The sequence below is a fragment of the Moschus berezovskii genome, chromosome 28 (genome assembly GCF_049115385.1).
Source record: "Moschus berezovskii isolate FMDL1 chromosome 28, NW_MosBer_1.0, whole genome shotgun sequence".
Taxonomy (NCBI): Eukaryota; Metazoa; Chordata; class Mammalia; order Artiodactyla; family Moschidae; genus Moschus; species Moschus berezovskii.
Genome location: NC_142487.1, coordinates 22,346,029 through 22,368,331, shown reverse-complemented (window position 1 = coordinate 22,368,331; position 22,303 = coordinate 22,346,029). Strand labels below are relative to the sequence as shown.

Sequence of the window (22,303 nt, the reverse complement as noted above, 5' to 3'; positions counted from 1 at the left end):
AGAGAACGGGGCCGGAGCGCGGTCGCCGCTGGGAAGTGTAGTTTTTCCTTCCGGGTCTTCCGGGGTGCGGAGATCCCAGGCTACCTCAGCGGTGCTGACCCGCGCGCGGGCGTCCTCCGGGTCTTGGTCACGGCTCCGCGCGGCCGGTCTCCACGGATGACAGGCTGAGCTTCCTTCGGCCAGTTTCCCGAGGCTTCAAGAGGGGACTGGGCAGAAAGGGGGACCTGGAACGCTGGCGGCTTCCGTTTCGGTCTTTTGAGAGCTAGCCCCTCCATTCCAGTCCCCACCACACACGCTCGGCCTCCCTGCTTTCAGAAACAGCTCCCAGGAAAAGACCGCCACTCGGCCCGGGGGGCCACTCCCCAGACCACGTTCTTCCCTCCCTCCCTCTGCGCCTTCCCCTTCCCTTCCGTGAACCCGGCTCCCCTGGTCTCCCCACCAGCCCCCTCGCGTTCAAAGCAGACGCGGAGTTGGAGGAGAGAGTTGGGCCCGCGATGCGACTTAACAGTCTCCTTGGGGACCTTGATTCCCAGGGAAGAATGGCAGTGACCCAGCACGGATTGGGGACCCACTCAGGCAGCCCAGAAAGAGGGAAAGCCACTTACAACATATGGGAGCGGTCTACAAGGCTGGGACGGGTTGCGAGGTGCGAAGAATCCAGTTTCAACCGAGTGGTGTTATCAGAAAAAGATGCCATCTCAATATTCGTTTGTGTTTATTTTCCACTGGCCCTGTGGGTGAAGATATCCTTGATCATTATCCCATCTGAACGTGTTCCTGCTCAACCAGTGTTACACCACCAGGTCATACTGACCAACTGGAGCCTTGCCGTTGGCTCTTTTTACCTCGTCACCCTCTCTAGCCCACTAGGCTAACCATCCCTTTTTTTTTCTCTTGGCAAACGAAAAGGTCCAGAAGCTATAAGATTTAGTTGAGTGGTTCGGTTAAGCACATGTTTGTTGTGGCAGGAAGCAGTGCTAGTGATTTGAAAATGAGTAAGACAAAGTCCTTACAGAAAGTTTATATTCTAGTGATTATGTTGCAAACAATCTGCAATTTCATGATCCTTCAGTATCAAGTATGTTGTTGGTAGGAAATAAAGGACTGTGTTATATACGCTGGGGGAAGCCCAGGTCAGGGACCAAACAAGGATTGTTAGTGGCGTGAGCTTAAAAACTTAAGACATTTTAATCCACATTTCACACTTAGTGTCTTTTAAACCTGTCCTTTTAAAAGATAATTTCTTAAAGATTCTTTTCATAAACATTATCTTTGTGTTCTTACTACCTTTTTCTTACATTGAGGAAACATATAGTATATGTTTCCAAATTAGTACATAAAGTACAAACCAAAGACACTGAAAAAATATTAAGAAAATTATCAAATATATTTTCTAATTCATGGATCAAAATAATTCTGCTTCTACTTTTGTTCCTTCACAGGTTAAAAGATATGGAGCTATCCATGAGGATTTGGAGAAAAGTCCCAGTAGTTATTAAAATTCTGGATTAGATCTATTAGGAAAGGTAAAGAAACCAAGAGTCTCCCAAGAAGGAATTATAACAGTTCACCAACGTTTTTCAAATATAGATGTCAGTTAGGTGCTGTGCCTTGCCAAAGAACTAAACAAGAGAAAAGTAGATTTATGATCCAGAGCTGGAAGACATGTGTTGATAATTAAACTTTAAGAAGGTTTATTCAGGCAGCTCTTAGGAGAGTTTTTGTTTGTTTGTAGCTAGATTTAAATATGTCCATTTAGAGAAAAAGCAGAAACTAACCTTTGATCACCAAGAAGGGCCTGACACTGTTTCAATCACTTCTACATATATTAAATCACTTAATCCTCATAATAACCCCATGAGACAAGTATTACTATCCCCCGTCTATAGAAATGAAAATTGAAATCCAAAGGCTAAGCAGTTTACCCTAAATTATAAAGGTGGTGGTAAATGACAAAGCCAAGATTTGAATCCAGTTCTGTGTTGTCATTCTTTCCACCCCACCAGCCAGCTTCCCTTAACTGAAAACTGGGTGATGGGCCAAAGGACCAATGAGACACCACCTTCCCGAGCTTGTTCAAAGCAGAAACAGATCATACTCAACTGCTTTGCCACAGATACCACAATAGTTAATCCTTAGCAGGAGTTCAGTACATCTGTCTGATCTGAATTGATATGCACTTGATCCTCTCTGAAGAGAATATTTAAGCAAAGACATTAATGAGGAAGGGTCAGTTGTGAACACACTGAGGAAGAACATTACAAGCACAGGGAACAGCAAGTACAAAGACCCTGAGGTAAGAGGTTGCTTGGTTGTATCTGAGGAACAACCAAGAAGCTCAACATAATTGGTGCTAAGAGGGAGAGAAGGAAACAGGAAGAAGTGGACTTTGGAGAGGAAACCAGGGGTCAGGCCCTTCAGTGCCACTGTCACTCACTTTAAAAGAGATAAAGCCCCAATAACCCCTGATCAACAGATTATGTTGCTTCACAGGAGAAAGGAAGCAAGACTGAGCTGTTAGAAATAATATGTGCCAGGTAAAGGGGTAAGATGTTTAAGTGCATTGTTTCATTTTATCCTCACATCGGTTCTACTGAGTTAGGTATTATCCCAGTTATACAGTTTGATAAAATGGGGAAAGAGAAATATTAACATGGTTTACAGTTTGTCAGTGGCAGAGATAGGATTTGACTCCAGTCTCTGACTCCAAAGCTAAAGCCTGCTCTTTGTAATATATCACATTTTCTCATTTGAAATACTGAATAAAAAAGAAGAGATGCATGCATTCAAAAAGGAATTATTGTTCATTGCTATGTGACAGACATTTAGAAATAGTATTAAAATATAATACAGCATTTTTAAAAATCTTTGTATGATTGTATTCTCACCAGTCATTTGCTTTTAATATTTTGCATATTTGCAGGTAGATGGACTATAAGGCACTTGCCCAACAAACTGCTCAAGAAATTTTAGGTTACTATCAAGATACATCAGGCTGGAAAGTGGTTAAGAATTCAGTAAGAAAACAAGTTAAATATATTTCAAGAGCTTGATTTTTAATGGAAAGCAAATCATTGCAAAGACATTTTAAAAAATATTTTCTTTTACAAACCAAAAAAAGTTTTTACTTCCATTTTTTTGTTTGTTTTTTATATTTCATTTCTTTCTGTATCTGACATCTAATTTATTTGTGGATTTTTTATTCCTCTTTGAGAAAAAAATAACTGTTTCCAGCAAGGCTTCTAAAAAATTCCATGGAAATCTGTGAGTACAATTTCCTATTTATAATCATGGTTTTGAATTCAATGACATTGATGTATCTAGAATTCAGTGCTACTTCATTAGCTATAAGACATTACTGGATAGTGAACAGGAAATAGAAATTACTTGTAAAGTCACTGGTTGAAACATGGATTAATAAAAGTAAAATAATATGTACCATCTAATTTTCAAACCTGAAGACAGAAAAAAAATCACTTCTAGTGAATACTTCACAAAGCTAGGAAATTTCCACTTCAAGAACTAATTACTGTAAAAATAGATTGGTATTTTCTTAGAGTATTTTGTGGTCTTTTCAACATTATACCTTTCTATTAAGTGAACCACTTAAAGATAAAGTTTATTTCCCCAATATATTTCTCTTGCAAATATATATAATTTTTTCTGTAAGTGCTTTTAAGGATATTGTGTGTGGTGTGGGGGTGTGTGTGTGTGTACATGTGCGGACACGTTTAGTTGCACAGTTATATCTGACTCTTTCCATCCCCATGAACTGTAACCCTCTAGGGTACTCTGTCCATGGAATTTTCCTGGCAAGAATACTGAAGTGGGTTGCCATTTCCTCCTCCAGGGGATCTTCCTGACCCAGGGATCGAACTCATGTCTGAGTCTCTTGCAATTGGCAGGCAGATTCTTTTATAATTTTTTTCTGTAAGCTGCTTTTAAGGATATTTTTTAGGAACCTGGTGCTTCAGATTCAAATACACTAAGGGAAATTGTGCAAACGTTTTTTAAACCATATTTTTAAAAGTTGTTCATTTATTGATCTTGATGTGTTATTTAGAAAACCAAATTTGATTCAGTTTCTTTTGGTGTGGGGGTGGGTGTGGGTGGTGGCTCAGTTGTGTCTGACTCTTTCCGACCCCATGGACTGCAGCACGCCAGGGGTCCCGGTCCTTCATCTCCCAGAGCTTGCTCAAACTCATGTCCATTGAGTCACAGACCATTCAACCATCTCATCCTCTGTCAACCCTTCTCCTCCTGCCTTCAGTCTTTCCTAGCATCAAGGTCTTTACTAATGAGTCAGTTCTTCCCATCAGGTAGCCAAAGTATTGGAGCTTCAGCTTCAGCATCAGTCCTTCCAATGAATATTCAGGGTTGATTTCCTCTAGAGTGGTATCATTTGCATATCTGAGGTTGTTGATATTTCTCCCAGCAATCTTGATTTGAGCTTTTGAGTCATCCAGCCCAGCATTCCACTTGATGTACTCTGCACAGAAGTTAAATAAGCAGGGTGACAGTATATATACAGCCTTGCCTTATTCCTTTCCCAACTTTGAACCAGTCCATCGTTCCATGTCCAGTTAGCTGTTGCTTCTTGTCCTGCATACAGATTTCTCAGGAGACAGGTAAGGTGATCTGGTATTCCCATCTCTTTTAGAATTTCCCACAGTTCATTGTGATTCACACAGTCAAAGCCTTTAGCCGAAGTCAGTGAAGCAGAAATAGATGTTTTTCTGGAATTCCCTTGCTTTTTCTGTGATGCAACAGCTGTTGGCAATTTGATCTCTGGTTTTCTAAAACCCTGCATTTTCTATATCCAGCTTGTAAATCTGAAGTTCTCAGTTCACTGCTGAAGCCTGTTTGAGGAATTTTGAGCATTACCTTGCCAGCACATGAAATGAGTGCAATTGTATAGTAGTTTGAACATTCTTTGGCATTGCCTTTCTTTGGGATTGGAATGAAAACTGACAGTTTAATTATTATACAGACAGGCCCATTTATTATATATTGTCTATGGCTGTTTCACTGCTGCACTAATAAAGTTGAATAATTGCAACATAGAACATGAAGTCTGCAGAGCCAAATTATTTACCATTTGGCTCTTTACTGAAAAGTTTTCTGACCTCTGCTTATATCATATTACATTCTTAAATTAAGAATTAAGGCCACAAGATGCTGCATAGCCACACAGGTGTCTCATCAGTTACTTGAAGCTTATGATAAATACAGCATGTAAAAGTTTATGAGAAAGAGTTTAGAAAAATTCTAAATGAATGTAGTCCCTTTAAAAAGACAACGGTAGGGACTTCCCAGTGGTTAAGCATCCACCATCCTATACAGGGGATGTGGTTCAATCCCTGCTTGGGGAACTAAGATCCCACAAGCTATAGGGCAACTGCACCCACTCCCCGAGACTACTGAACGTGTGTACTCTGGAGACCACGAGCCAGACCCAGAGGGAAGCCCGCACACAGCAGCAAAGAGCCCAGCTGGGTGCTGCGACTGAGACACAGTGCAGCCAAATAACAAAAGACAACTATAGAAACAGTCAAAATTTGTTGAAAAACGAATTCTTAAATAATTTATATCAATTATTGCAATGCATATTTAAATAAAACTATTACTGGCTTCCCTGGTGGCTCAGTGGTAAAGAATCCGCCTCCCAATACAGGAGACACAGGCTTGATCCCTGGGTCAGGAAGATCCCCTGGGGAAGGAAATGGCAACCCACTCTAGTATTCTTGCCTGGAAAATTCCACGGACAGAGGAGCCTGGCGGGCTACAGTCCATGGGGTCACAAAAGAGTCAGACATGACTTAGCAACTAAGCAACAACTTACAATTGAATATTAGTATTTTAAATTGCTAATATTACCTTCAAATTTTCTTTACATTATTTGTTAAATGAGTGTGCTTTATACTGTGATACCATATTTTCAACTTAGGCTAAATTCAATTAAATTTTGAATTTTCTTTAATTTGTTAACCATAGATATCGTGTTGAAGGAATGATTCCAGAATCGACATCTAAACTATCTGATTTCCTCTTCAAACCTGAAAACAGAGTCACATGGGACAAATCATTGAAAATGTACAACATGGTACTAAAGATTGATTCAGTAATTTATTGTTTAACGTTGGACTTTTACTGTATTAATGCAGTTTTAGCTTTTATATCTTAGTGATTTCAGTTTATTACATCTGTATTTTATATATTCAAATCAAGTTGAAATCTTTTTAAAAAGCTTAAAACTGTTTTCTTTATTAGTTGAGAGTTCCATTCCAGTTAGCTTTATTCTATTGTTAGTGCATTCCACATTCTGAATCTCGTCAGCGCTCCTGCAGACATGTGCCTTTGGTTACTAAGAGGACTGAACTCATGGATTTGCCTCCTGCATCAAGGGGAAAAAAGATTGAGCATGCCTTGTTGATGGAAGCCAGTAGATCTGTCTTGGTCATAACACACTAGGTAACATTGTAGACACTGGTAAGGACTTAGGAACAAATAGCCTGTAACTTTTTAAAAGCAGGTGTGAATAACATTATAATGGTTGTGGTTTTAGAAACGCTTTCAAATACATTATCTCAGAGATGAAGAGGAAGAATAAAATCAGAGAAAAGAAGAGTGCAGGTAATGGAGTAAAAAGGTAAAGTTCTAGAGGTCAGAGAAGGGAAGACAGAATGCACGAGGCAAACAGGGCTTGGAAGGGGAGAGGGAAGCTGAGTGAGGCGAGGACACACTGAGAGCCCAGGAGGAGAGGGGATGGGTGAGACGGGGGAGACCAGACGCGGCGGAGGAGGGAGAGGTGGGAGAAGGCAGAGCTGGCCGAGGGGCCGAACTCTGCTCCAGGGCCGTGTCACTGCCTTACTCACAAAGACTGCTAGACTTCACGACACGTAAATTATACCTTAGCAAGCTGTTTTTAAAAAGTGAGTTCTGTATTTTGGCTAATAATACTTTTATTAGAAGGAAGTGGTAAACGTGAAGAATGTTGGTGGAATGCAAACTTTTATAATTTTTACAAACAGTTGCATTTGTAAAATTCCAGATTACCGAGTCTGGTTCTTCAAGTTTCCAAGCCCATTTCACTCATCAAAACAAATGTCCCACATACCTGCCATCACTTTATCATTTATTTAGAACTCTGTAGGTTAACTGTACCTCTTTTATTATACTGATTTTAAAATCTGGGATGAGGGTGAGGTTGTAGAAAAGCCTGAGAAGGTAAAGTAGTTTCATCTTGTAGAAAGGCTCTGGAGTTCTTGTCCACAGAGAACATGTCTGTGACCCTCTTGGGATTTGAACTTGGTCTGTCACAAATGAAAATGCAAACACTGTATTGTTTCATTCGTAATTGTATGATACTAATTACACAGTTTCATTAGCATTTCAGATATTTCTGTTTTTGCTACAAGTCAGCTACATTAATGGAAAGTATAGTAGATTTGGCATCAAAAGACTTGAAAACATATTCAGAGAAATTTCAGTTCAGTTCAGTTCAGTTCAGTCGCTCAGTCATGTCTGACTCTCTGCGATCCCATGCATGGACTGCAGCACACCAGGCCTCCCTGTCCATCACCAACTCCCGGAGTTTACTCAAACTCATGTCCATTGAGTCAGTGATGACACCCAACCACCTCATCCTCTGCCATCCCCTTCTCCTCCTGCCTTCAGTGTTTCCCAGCATCAGGGTCTTTTTAAGTGAGTCAGTTCTTCGCATCAGGTGGCCAGAGAAATTTAGATTTGCCCAAGATCAACACAGTGTACGGTAGAACCAGGACTTACACTGATCTTCTGATTCAGATTTGATGTCTTTTTCAGTATACCATAATATCTCTGAATCACATTACACAATGAGAGGAATTTTGCTGCCTTCCTATGAATGCAGCATTCATTTTGCAAGGGAGCATTTTAATTGACTCGCTCACCCCACTGGTGAGGAAGGGATTCCTGCTCTAGGGTTATGGGTCAAGCAAACACTTGACACGAGCACTTAGACAAATAAGATCTACAGCAGTTTATTAATCCTAATCACATCCCAGGAGAGGAAGACTGTTAAGACTTTGTTAAATTAACATTTGTTGGTGGGGCACAGGGTACCAGTGGTGAGCCAGGTTCAACAGATGACCACGAGAGAAATTGAAATAGAGAAGTTTATTACAGTCCTGGAGGAAGTGCACAGCACACGTTAAGGGCCCCGTGTCGGGAGGTCAAGGCAGGGTGCAGAGGTGGACTCGCGCCTTTCTTTATTAGGGTCTGTGAGTAGAGTGCTTTGAGGTTCCTAGGCTAAGGCCAGATTGAACATTTGGAGCCAAACAGGGCAGGATTTTGGTAAACTACACAGAGGGTCTGATCTAAGGGGCTCACAAGGAGAAGGCCCTGGAAAGTGTGGGAGACTGCTGATCAGAAGGGCTGTTGGGGAAGTCTCATCAGGAACTTACATCTGCTTATGACTCTGCAGGCTATTATGTAGGTTGTGCTTACGTGAGAGAGCTGGTGTTAGTTTAAGGCCCCCGCAGGCTGCTTGGCCAAACAGAATGGATGCTGAGGCAGTAATACATGGGGTAGCTCAGCTAAGCTCTCCAGGACACACCATGCCCCGCAGTGTGACAGGGGAGTTGCACTCAGTAACAGAGTTAATCACCAGGGGTTGTGCACAGCAGGCTTTGTAGTATCAAGAAGCTGAGGTGACCCCTGACTCTTGCAGGAGGATCTGATTGGTTGTTGGACTAATTCTACAGGGTAGCAGGGAAGTGAAACCCACTACTCAGGTATAAGTAGGAACCGTGTCTTATCCTGCTGATAAAGGGGGGTTGTTGGACCAAGGGCTCTTGTCTATGGGAACAGAGTGGAGAGAGGATCTTGCACTTTGGCCCTTCAAGACCTTCCCAGTTTTAACAGATGTCAAAGCAGCACATACATTGCTCTTTAATTTTAGGTTTTACATCGCGGGCTGCTAAGTCAGTATATTGTTCCGAATATATTGCCTAGTCGGTGTGGAGTAGCAGACACACTGTTGGACTGGAAATCTGGAACCCGGGTTCTAGTTCTGTGCATCTCTCTAGCTCTACATGTAACTGAATGTTGGGCTTCAATTTCTTCATCTAAAAGTTCAAAGATTAGATAATATCAAGATTCTTTTCTAAATTTATTGTATTTATAATTTATATGAACCCCTTGTTAGAGATAAGATTTGCAAATATTTTCTCCCGCTCTGTGGGTCACCTTTTTGTTTTATTAATGGTTTCCTTTGCTATACAGAGGCATTTTAGTTTAACGTAGTTCCACTCTTTTATTTTTGCTTTTGTTGACTTGCACTTATAATTACACATCTAATATTTCTTTAACACTGAAAATGCAAGCTTGGTGATAAACTCTTAAAACCTCAAAGCCCTGCTTTTTCCAAAAAGAGGCCAACCTTAGGCAATGAAATTCTTTGGGGAGCAGTACAAATAACAGATATTAAATAATTGTTGCAATCTTTATGATGTGATTTGTTTCAGGATACTTTCATATGTCATACCATCACACAAAGTTTTGCCATGGGCTCAATTTCCCCCCGAGACTTTATCGACTTAGTCTCTTTGAAGCACTACGAAGGGAATATGGATGTTATCAGTTGTAAGTTGAAACATTTTGCCCACATTTGGGAATTACTATGAGTCATTAATAAATTTTTTTCTTTTAACTCACAGTTTGAAAGAATATTTTCAATTAATTATTCTTGTATTTACTTGGTGAGACCAATGAATACATGTTTAATGTAGGTAAGCCTGAAGTTTTTAACCTGATTCTGGAAGTGCCATTCACATCATAGTCAGTGATTGTGGCCTCTCCTGGCCTTCCTGCTGCATATACCCTGCAGCACTGAATATAGATAGATACTCGCAGGCCAAACCTTCACAGCATACGTTACACAACTACCAAGAAGCGAAATGGATCTTTGGATATATACTTTTATGTTTGAATATGTAGAACGGATATATCTAAAAACTGATAAAACTCCTGAAGAAAATTCTACTAGATAGCTCTTTTCATAAATGTGCTTACATTTCTTTTAAAACCTGAAAGGTTAACATACTCATCCATTGCTTGTTGCTCAGTCACTGAGTTGTGTCCAACTCTTCGTGACCCAATGGACTGTAGCCCACCAGGCTCCTCTGTCCGTGGGATTTCCCAGGCAAGAATACTGGAGTGGGTTGCCATTTCCTTCTCCAGTCCTTATCCTACCCCCACCCCGGCCAAAAATGTGTCACTCTGTAAAATGCAAATGTGTAAACCACTTCCTATTTGCATTATTCACTTAAAACGTACCAGTTTACACCCCAGAGATCTTTGGACTCCTAGAACTCAAGATAATTTATGGTGAAGGGCCTGTGATAAGACAGTAGTAGCCTAGAGCCCTTTTTTTCCCTCTACAATTCAATTTAATCTCGCTATTCCTATGTGAATAGTTTCCCCTAATGTAACTACTTGGGGACGGGGACAGTTAACTGTTGCTAATTACTCTTTTCTGCTTGTAGGACTCTTAAGTTTCAGAGTACAAGTCTGAGTAATAGCTCTGCTAATAGCACACACGTGACAATTAGCTCTGTTGATCCCACTGGGGACTGATGTTCATTACTTTCACATATTTGTCTCATATATTTTCATACAGCTGTCATTAGTCATCTTATTTTCAAATGAGGGCACATAAAAACTTATCCACTGCCTATAACACAAAATACTGTCCATTTACATCAGAGATCTCTTATTGATCTCATTGTCTATCTTGAAACCATTCTATTTGTGTCTCATTTTTGGTGGTCAAAGGGAAGGTCAAAAAGAAGTATAGAAGATAAAATCCATGAATTGTTATAATCAGTCATTCATTGATCACTACTGAATTTGCTTTTAAGTGATTTTCTTTGAATGAGTTTTTGATGAACACTGATAGTTTTCTTCTTAATGTTTCCACTGTTGTTTAGCTTACTGTGTGCTTTGCTTTTCGCTAAATGTTTTGCATGCATTTTCTCACCAGTGAGGAAACTGAAGTTCACAGAAATCAAGTTACATAGCTAATCAGCAGCTCAAGTCTTCCTGGTTTTCCAGAATCTGTGCTAACTACTACACTGTGTGCCTCACAAAAGATCCATACTTGTTTGTGGAATGAAACAAAATTAAAAAAATAAAAGACAAATATAATCTCCATATTTTAAACAGAAAAAATATGTTAATATCAATTCTGGCAGTACCATTTTGCCAACGTAACTCTCTCTATTAAGATGATGGAACAGATCGTGAAATTGGGAAATGCATACAGCCACATTTGTCTCCTAACTAGAGCTTAATGTTATATTTCCTACCGAAGTGATTATGTATATTAAAATCATATAGGAGAATTCTCTGATGAGCAGGATTCAGTTGCACAGACTAAAGAAATACATATTTTAAAATGTTTTTTAGTAAGAGTATCTATAATTATCATAAACGTGATGATAAGCAGATCTCCCTGCTCCCTTCACATGCAGTTACACTGCATAATTCCTAAAACAAAAACCTACTGATTTTTAATCGTACATTGAAGTTAGCTACAGGGAACTGGCAGAAAAGAGCATTTAAACTACCTCTGACAGGCTAAATAACACATCAAATATTTTATTTAAAAAATGATAAACCAAAAAAATCTATCCTAGTAGACTAGTCTTTTTCTTTGTAATTTCTGCTTCAGATCTCAGAAAGTAAATAAATTATACTTTTAACAGTTCTTCTTGTATGTAAAAGGTAGCAGCATCTTTAGAAGTACTAGCATGAAAAAGTTTGAGAGGACAGTAGTGATACTTTTTCATGCTAGTACTTGTAGCATGATACTTTTTCATTTTTGGCCTGTGTAAACACTCAAGTGTGCAAACAAATACACCTATGTTAAAATTAATGTCAGTGTTAAATCAAGTGCTATGTCATGCATTTTTGAAAATATGCTACTGGAAACAGAATTTTTCATCTTTGTGGCATAGGTTTCATTTTAATTTTTCTTTTGATCACTTAGCTACTAGTGTGGATTTTCCAGCATATCTTCCATCCTCAACTTACATCCGAGGTTATAATCATGCTTGTGGCTATATATGTTTACCTGTGCAAGAGTAAGTGTTATTTCCATATATTTATTGTTTAATAGTTTTTTAGTTCAGTTTGTAACTTGCTAACTAACTCACCAGAAATATTTTCTGGTTTATCCTGTTGGGGGGGAAAATGCCCCTAAATACAATTTTAAAGATAATTTTTCAAATATTTTTCATCTTAAGTATAATCAGAATAGATAATTCCCTGCTGCTGGTGCTGCTAAGTCACTTCAGTCGTGTCCGACTCTGTGCGACCCCATAGACGGAAGCCCACCAGGCTCCCCCGTCCCTGGGATTCTCCAGGCAAGAACACTGGAGTGGGTTGCCATTTCCTTCTCCAATGTGTGAAAGTGGAAAGTGAAAAGTGAAAGTGAAGTCGCTCAGTCGTGTCCGACCCTTAGCGACCCCACGGACTACAGCCAACCAGGCTCCTCCATCCATAGGATTTCCTAGGCAAGAGTACTGGAGTGGCTTGCCATTGCCTTCTCTGAGATAATTCCCTATAAAGTATAATTTGCAGTTTCTGGCACTAGTCACATGTTCACAGACATCATCATGCCCTCCAATTAACCTTAACCTGATGTTTTATGTTTCTCCATTAGTCACTTCTGTGAATTATTAAAGGATTTTTGCAAATGAAAAATAAATTTCTCTAGAAATATAATAGTTACATTTATCAGCAATGAACCATGCTTTACTTTGAATGTATTCTTTCCAATGGACTACTTACTGTGAACAGATCCCTGCAGAATAATCTACCCAGAAGGTAAATTCAGAGAGGGATGAACTAGAGAAATTAGAGATGAGTCTTTGCCCACAGGGGGCCAACCACTGGATAAGATGGTGACATCCAATACACATATTCTGTAAATGCATATATATATTAATTCAGTATATATAATTCTACAACTTCCTTACATATTTGCTAAATGATTTTATATTAAAAGATACTGGCACACAAAGTTCAATCGCTCAGTAATGTCCGACTCTTTGTGACCCCATGAATCACAGCACGCCAGGCCTCCCTGTCCATCACCAACTCCCGGAGTTCACTCAAACTCATGGCCATCGAGTCGGTGATGCCATCCAGCCATCTCATTCTCTGTCGTCCCCTTCTCCTCCTGCCCCCAATCCTTCCCAGCATCAGAGTCTTTTCCAGTGAGTCAGCTCGTCGCAGGAGGTGACCAAAGTATTGGAGTTTCAGCTTTAGCATCAGTCCTTCCAATGAACACCCAAGATTGATCTCCTTTAGAATGGACTGGTTGGATCTCCTTGCAGTCCAAGGGACTCTCAAGAGTCTTCTCCAGCACCACAGTTCAAAAGCATCAATTCTTCTGCAATCGGCTTTCTTCACAGTCCAACTCTCACATCCATACATGACCACTGGAAAAACCATAGCCTTGACTAGACAGACCTTTGTTGGCAAAGTAATGTCTCTGCTTTTTAATATGCTATCTAGGTTGGTCATAACTTTCCTTCCAAGGAGTAAGCGTCTTTTAATTTCATGGCTGCAATCAGCATCTGCAGTGATTTTGGAGCCCCAAAAAATAAAAGTCTGACCCTGTTTCCACTGTTTTTCCATCTATTTCCCATGAAGTGATGGGACCAGATGCCATGATCTTTGTTTTCTGAATGTTGAGCTTCAAGCCAACCTTTTCACTCTCCTCTTCCACTTTCATCAAGAGGCTTTTGAGTTCCTCTTCACTTTCTGCCATAAGGGTGGTGTCATCTGCATATCTGAGGTTATTGATATTTCTCCCGGCAATCTTGATTCCAGCTTGTGCTTCTTCCAGGCCACCATTCCTCATGATGTACTCTGCATATAAGGTAAATAAGCAGGGTGACAATATACAACCTTGACGTACTCCTTTTCCTATTTGGAACCAGTCTGTTGTTCCATGTCCAGTTCTAACTGTTGCTTCCTGACCTGCATACAGGTTTCTCAGGAGGCAGGTCAGGTGGTCTGGTATTCCCGTCTCTTTCAGAATTTTCCACAGTTTGTTGTGATCCACACAGTCAAAGGCTTTGGCATAGTCAATGAAGCAGAAATAGATGTTTTTCTGGAACTCTCTTGCTTTCTCCATGATCCAGCGGATGTTGGCAATTTGATCTCTGGTGCCTCTGCCTTTTCTAAAACTGGCATACAAAACGACATGTAAAACTTTATATTGGTCAGATGTAAACCACTCAGTAGGAGAAAAATATGTATGTGAAGGAAGTCAAAATAGAATGACATTTAGACCCACATTCCTTAATATTTTCTACTGAATTAGAGAATAAAATCCACAAATATTTACACTGATGGACAGGATCCTTGGTTCAGATGATGATGATGATGTTGACAATGTAGTCTTTCTCCCCATCTATCAATTTTGATTATATAGCCAAGACTGTATTCTCCACAGCAGGAAAGGATAAAACAAGGGAAAAATAATTACTCCATATCAGGTAGGTGAATCAGCTGCTAGTGGGGACTCTGGTTGGGAAGTTACACAACCTAAAGTGTGCTTCACAGGCAAAGTCCCCTTCTTGCACCTTGTCACCATTCCCTTTCCACTGCAAAGAAAAAAAAAAGAGAAAAAGTCTAATTTAGATATTCTACCCAGAGTGGGAACTCTGCCTAGCAACCTGCTGGAGAAGGATACTGACAAAAAAGTGATTCTTCTGTACCTTTTCCTTCTGTGCAGCTCAAGTCCTGCAGTAAATTTATAAAACATACTATCTACAGTAAATGTCAGTTCAGTTCAGTCGCTCAGTCGTGTCCGACTCTCTGCGACCCCATGAATCACAGCACGCCAGGCCTCCCTGTCTATCACCAACTCCCAGAATTCACTCAAACTCATGTCCACAGAGTCGGTGATGCCATCCAGCCATCTCATTCTTGGTCGTCCCCTTCTCCTCCCGCCACCAACCTTTCCCAGCATCAGAGACTTTTCCACAGTAAATCTTGGAAAAGCTTTGTTAAGTGTGTAAAGCCCTAGTAAATTCACATAGAGATTTAAGGCCATACAAATTGCTAGTGAGTCCAGGCATTTGAGACAATGTAAAACTAGTCTAAACTCTGCATGGAAAAGGGTTTAAGAAAATGGATGCTCAGATGGTTGGTTGGAGCAATGGTCTTCAAACCCCTCTAAGAGAATTTTGTAAAACCATATATTGCCTTACACATTTTTAAGTTGATATTAAAATTTTGCATAGCACTATATCAAGAGGGTGAAATTACCAACATACTATTAATCTTGACATTTTAAAAAAATGTTTATATCACCCTTCTAAGTGCATTCATCAGAACCTCAGTACCGTAACAACTTGAAACCTCCCACTACATTATCAGTTTCAAAATACATATAACCTTTAACAGTCAGAAATATTATATCATTTCTTTTCTCCTTGATCTGATATTTTTACTCTTTTTCCCTTGCATAATTTTATCCAAATAAAATATATTTTATGCTTTGGGTTCTTTTATCAATCAGTGTTTCTTTTCTATCATACCTCTATAAGAATAAGTACCTTATTTTTAAAATTGCTTTTAATTTCTGTGACCCTATGTAATGCTGAAGAAGCTGAAGTTGAACAGTTCTATGAAGACCTACAAGACCTTTTAGAACACCCAAAAATGATGTCCTTTTCATTATAGGGGACTAGAATGCAAAAGTAGGAAGTCAAGAAATGCCTGGAGTAACAGGCAAATTTGGCCTTGGAGTATAGAATGAAGCAGGGCAAAGGCTAATAGAGTTTTGAAAAGAGAATGCACTGGTCATAGCAAACACCGTCTTCCAACAACACAAGAGAAGACTCTACACATGGACTTCACCAGATGGTCAACACCGAAATCAGATTGCAGCCAAAGATAGAGAAGCTCTATACAGTCAGCAAAAACAAGACCGGGAGCTGACTGTGGCTCAGATCATGAACTCCTTATTGCCAAATTCAGACTTATATTGAAGAAAGTGGGGAAAACCACTAGATCATTCAGGTATGACCTAAATCAAATCCCTTATGATTATACAGTAGAAGTGAGAAATAGATTTAAGGGACTAGATCTGATAGCATGCCTGATGAACTATGGACGGAGGTTTGTGACATTGTACAGGAGACAGGGATCAAGACCGTCCCCAAGAAAAAGAAATGCAAAAAAGCAAAATGGCTGTCTGAGGAGGCCTTACAAATAGCTGCGAGAAGAAGAGAAATGAAAAGCAAAGGAGAAAAGGAAAGACATACCCATTTGAATGCAGAGTTCCAAAGAATAACAAGGACAGATAAAGCCTTCCTCAGTGATCAATCCCAAGAAATAGAGGAAAACAACAGAATGGGAAAGACTAGAGATCTCTTCCGGAGAAGGCAATGGCAAGCCACTCCAGTACTATTGCCTAGAAAATCCCATGGATGGAGGAGCCTGGTAGGCTTCAATCCGTGGGGTCGCTAAGGGTCGGACACGACTGAGCGACTTCACTTTCACTTTTCACTTTCACACATTGGAGAAGGAAATGGCAACCCACTCCTGTGTTCTTGCCTGGAGAATCCCAGGGATGGGGGAGCCTGGTGGGCTGCCGTCTATGGGGTCACACAGAGTCGGACACGACTGAAGTGACTTAGCAGAAGCAACAGCAGAGATCTCTTCAAGAAAATTAGAGATACCAAGGGAACGTTTCATGCAAAGATGGGCACAATAAAGGACAGAAATGGTATGGACCTAACAGAAGCAGAAGATATTAAGAGGTGGCAAGAATACACAGAAGAACTATACAAAAAAGATCTTCACAACCCAGATAATCACAGTGGTGTGATCACTCACCTAGAGACAGACATCCTGGAATGTGAAGTCAAGTGGGCCTTAGGAAGCATCACTACAAACAAAGCTAGTGGAGCTGGTGGAATTCCAGTTGAGCTATTTCAAATCCTGAAAGATGATGCTGTGAAAGTGCTGCACTCAATATGCCAGCAAATTTGGAAAACTCAGCAGTGGCCACGGGACTGGAAAAGGTCAGTCTTCATTCCAATCCCAAAGAAAGGCAATGCCAAAGAATGCTCAAACTACTGCACAGTTGCACTCATCTCCCACGCTCGTAAAGTCATGCTCAAAATCCTCCAAGCCAGGCTTCAGCAATACATGAACCATTAACTTCCAGATGTTCAAGCTGGTTTTAGAAAAGGCAGAGGAACCAGAAATCAAATTGCCAACATCCGTTGGATGATTGAAAAAGCAATAGAATTCCAGAAAAATATCTATTTCTGCTTTATCTATTGGGCTTTTGACTATCCCAAAGCCTTTGACTGTGTAGATCACAACAAACTGGAAAATTCTGAAAGAGATGGGAATACCAAACCACCTGATCTGCCTCTTGAGAAACCTGTATGCAGGTCAGGAAGCAACTGTTAGAACTGGACATGGAACAACAGACTGGTTCCAAATAGGAAAAGGAGTACGTCAAGGTTGTATATTGTCACCCTGCTTATTTAACTTATATGCAGAGTACATCATGAGAAACGCTGGGCTGGAAGAAGCACAAGCTGGAATCAAGATTGCTGGGAGAAATATCAATAACCTCAGATATGCAGATGACATCATCCTTATGGCAGAAAGTAAAGAGGAACTCAAAAGCCTCTTGATGAAAGTGAAAGAGGAGAGTGAAAAAGTTGGATTAAAGCTCAGCATTCAGAAAACCAAGATCATGGCATCCAGTCCCATCACTTCATGGCAAACAGATGGGGAAACAGTGCCTGACTTTATTTTTTGGGACTCCAAAATCACTGCAGATGGTGATTGCAGCCAAATTAAAAGAAGTGTTAAAAGACGCTTACTCCTTGGAAGGAAAGTTATGACCAACATAGACAGCATATTAAAAAGCAGAGACATTACTTTGTCAACAAAGGTCCATCTAGTCAAGGCTATGGTTTTTCCAGTGGTCATGTATGGATGTGAGAGTTGGACTGTGAAGAGAGCTTAGCACTGAAGAATTGGTGCTTTTGAACTGTGGTGTTGAAGAAGGCTCTTACTCACAAGGAGATCCAACCAGTCCATCCTAAAGGAGACCGGTCCTGGGTGTTCATTGAAAGGACTGATGTTGAAGCTGCAACTCCAATACTTTGGCCACCTGATGCGAAGAGCTTACCCATTTGAAAAGACCCTGATGCTGGGAAAGATTGAGGGCAGGCGGAGAAGGGGACGACAGAGGATGATATGGTTGGATGTCATCACCAACTCAATGGACATGAGTTTGGGTAAACTCCAGGAGTTGGTGATGGACAGGGAGGCCTGGCGTGCTGCGATTCATGGGGTCGCAAAGAGTTGGACAGGACTGAGTGACTGAACTGAACTGAAGTATCTAAATGTTAAAATAAGTTTATTTGTACTGGTTTAAATTGTTATTATTACCCACTGATCAAAATAAAAATGTATTACATAATTGTTAAATGTAAAAGTAAATTGTTATTGAAAACTTCTTAGTGTTATAATTAATTTACAGATACCAATGTCAACTATTTGATCCTCACAAGAACTCTATAAAGTAGTCATCTTACTATCCCCATTTTGCAGAAAAGAAAATGGAAACCCAGAGAAATTAAGTAACTTTCTCAATGTTACACATAGATAACAGCAAAGCTCAGCTTCTGACTATGCATTCTGGTTCGAGAGTCCATGCTTCTATCACTTACACTCACTTAACTGTAAAAAATGTGGGACAAAAGTCCTAGTCTATATATCCCATCAGATAGAATGACATCAAGTCTACTTCTACTTTGCATTTTTATGAACGTAAGTGTAGGAAACTTTGTTCACGTGAACGGTGGGTTAAAATGGAGAGTAGATCTCTAGTGCCATCACTCAATCCCTCGAAATTCTTCTGAGTTATAGTCCATGTTATGTAGTGACCTATAGTCAAAAATTGGTTTTAATGACTTATCATTTGACAACTCAATTAGATTCTTAAATTTTATTGAAAGCAAAGAATTGACATGACTTGGTAAGTTTTTATTACCTTACTAAGTCATCTGTCATTCAGTTTCTTAACTCACTTTCCATTGATTGAATTTTTCCTTTAGCAGCTCATGTTTATATGCCATGGTAAAGCACCTTAATACCATTCAGTCTTAGTCGGGGGAGATGACAGGTATCCTTTGGTTCTATAAAGCAGAAGGTTCTATAACAAAGGCTGATGTGATCAGGCTGGTGGGACAAAAGCTGCCATGTCTATCAGAGAGATATTCTCAGATCAGTTTAAGGAAAAGGTACATGGAAGTCAGAGATTTGAAAATTTATTCCCTTAAATGTTATTCAGCCTCTCATACCCCTTGGGAAGTCTTCATATCCTCTAGTTTGAAGTTCACTGAGTTAGAATATAAAATACTACGGTCTTCTTGGAAGGTCGTTTGGAGATAACACTTCAAAATGTTAAATACACAAAAACATTGACCTAGAAACTCAATATAAATATTTATAGAGGTACAAATGGATATATTACAAGGTGTTTTACTGCAGCTTTATTTATTGTGGCAAAAAGTAAGAAATAACTCCATGATAGTCAATAGAGGACTGGTTAATAGAATATGAAATACCATATGCAATCATTAAAAACAATAAGCTGATCTGTATAGACACAGAGGTGCGTGGTATCATACTAAGAGGAAAATGAAACTAGTTCCAGAAAAATAAATATGTCTCATTTTTGCAAAAGTAAGAATGTACATGTGCATATACATAGCGTACCTAAACACACATGTGCACATGTGTTATCTTTGTCTATCCATAGATGACAGTCTGGAAAGAGGCAGTCAACACTGTAAATAGGGACTGTCTCTGGGGAACAGAATGAAGGGGAATTAGGAAAATGCTCTACTGTTTAAGTTTTCATAAGCATACGTTACTTTTATAATTTTAAAAAGTCGATAAAATGACAAATGATAACTGAAACTGAAGACTTTAAGATATAGTCTGACTACTTAATATTTTTTGTAAAATAATTTTGAGTGTGCAAATCATTCCACATGTTTTTTCCTTCCTTCAGTCACTGTTTCCCCTGTCATAAGCACTGTGTTGGCAATCAGTCATGAATACGAATCCTGCTCCTTATAAACTTGTAAATTCAACAGATACACTTAAAAATTCTTTATATTTTTTAACTCTTCCTTTGTTTACAGGAATCCAGCATATTCCAAACTAGTGATGTTTGTTCAGACAGAAATGAGAGGAAAATTGGCCCCATCAATAATTGAAGCAACCATGCCTTCCAATTTAGTAAGTTTCATGCTCAATGTAAAAGATGGAATAAAGACACAAAAAATTCCATCAAGACGTGGATATCATCATAATGGGCATTCATCATTCCTAAAGAAGACATGAGGCCATTTAAAATCATGTGTGGTAATTACAGCCTTTTGCTTCTAAGTCAATATGCATAAATACTGTGACACTCTTCTAAACAGTATTCTTGAACAAATTACTAAAGGTACTTCTTGAAAATGAGACCACACAGTTGTACAAGACAACAACATTAAATATAGTTTTTAATCTCATATAAGAATAATGCTAAACAACAAGGGTTCTGAATGCACTTTTATTTTTTGCTTTTTCCCCCTGGAAAATCCTCTGCAATAAAACATCAATAAGAAAGCATATACAATCAGAAGTCAGCACTAATTAAAGATTAAAATATATTTTAAATTGTCTTACTGCTTAAATCAATAACTATAGGAAACATGAAGGTAATAATTGAAGTCTGCTAGAATGTTTGACAGTTGATGTCTGGAATGTGCTGCTGTTGCTAAGTCGCTTCAGTCATGTCCGACTCTGTGCGACCCCATAGATGGCTCCACTGTCCCTGGGATTCTCCAGGCAAGAACACTGGAGTGGGTTGCCATTTCCTTCTCCAATGCATGAAAGTGAAAAGTGAAAGTGAAGTTGCTCAGTCATGTCCGACTCTTCACAACCCCATGGATTGCAGCCTACCAGGCTCCTCCATCCATGGGATTTTCCAGGCAAGGGTACTGGAGTGGGGTGCCATTGCCTTCTCCGCTAGAATGTGCAGGCTTCCCTAATGAATCAGTGGTAAAGAATATGCCTACCAATACAGGAGAGCGGGTTCGATCCCTGGGTCAGGTAGATACCCTGGAGGATTTCATGTCAACCCACTCCAGTTTTCTTGCCTGGGAAATCCTATGGACTGAAGAGCCTGGCGGGCTGCTATTCATGGGGTCACAAAAATCTCAGACACGTCTTATTGACCAAACAACAACAACAATCTGGTATCAGGAGTTGAATCATGAATCAGATTCTGGTCTGGGCAGAATGTAGTAGCCCATTCCTCCCAAGTCTTTCCTCCTAAAACTAGAAGACCCTGCACTCACCAGGCAAGCATAGGAAGACTCCAGTTTAGATAGAAAGAAGGCGGCAAACTGGTCAAGGACCTGGGCACCTGAGGAACGTCCTAGCAGAGAGTTCTCTGGCTTCCCTTATTACTGTCTGTATATTTGAGACGGGGCGCTGCAGAAGCCTCCAACCTGGCACTGCTGAACGGCAGGTAGAAAGCAGCAGAGGTTGGGGAGGCTTTAGGAAAGAGCCTGTTCCCCTGCTCCTCTCGTAGGAGTGTCCACACACAGAAGGCTGGCCTACAGAACTGTAGCCAAACAGCAACCTAAAAACCGCAGCCGCCCTGCCTCCTGGCGTCTTCAAGGTTGAGGAGGAGCTCACTGTCCACCTTAACTGGCAGAGGCAGGTAGGGAGCCTTGGTATCCCGGCCGGGGTTGTGGCAGTGACAGCCAGTAGCAAAATGAGCTTCCAGTCCCGCCTGGCAGCACCATGAATTAACCAGCTAGTTCAAGGAAAGGCTGCTCACCAGTCAGCCTCCCTGATCCCTGGTGTCACCGCAGCCCAGCAAATGCCAAGCCGCCCACCCTACCCAGCTGCGATGGCCTCCCCTCTGTGGTGAGTGGACTGGTGACCCCAAAAAGTATGTCCTTGCCAAATCCCTGGAGCCCTGTGACCTTATTTGGAAAAAGGATCTAGGCAGATGTAATTGAGAACCTCAGAATGAGGTCACCCTGGATCATGTGGGTGGGCTCTCAATACAACCCCAAGTGCGCCGGAAGAGTTGCACGTGGGAGAGCTGTGTGAAGAGGAGGCCATGTGAAGACAGAGGCAGGGATGACATGCTGCGACCACAAGCAGAGGGACACCCGGAGCTGCCAGAGGCTGAGAG

The 22,303-nt window shown here is 40.4% G+C and overlaps 1 protein-coding gene across 1 annotated transcript; it reads left to right on the top strand.

Moving 5' to 3' along the window:
- Positions 1–66: 66 nt before the first annotated feature.
- STARD6 (StAR related lipid transfer domain containing 6) lies at positions 67–20,573 on the top strand. The gene is made up of 7 exons (XM_055417391.2): positions 67–803; positions 1,443–3,021; positions 3,186–3,264; positions 5,995–6,121; positions 9,507–9,624; positions 12,032–12,125; positions 20,247–20,573. Exons 2-7 carry the CDS (start codon positions 2,928–2,930, stop codon positions 20,446–20,448), a joined length of 714 nt encoding a protein of 237 aa, XP_055273366.2. The 5' UTR covers positions 67–803; positions 1,443–2,927; the 3' UTR covers positions 20,449–20,573.
- The last annotated feature ends 1,730 nt before the right edge of the window (positions 20,574–22,303 follow it).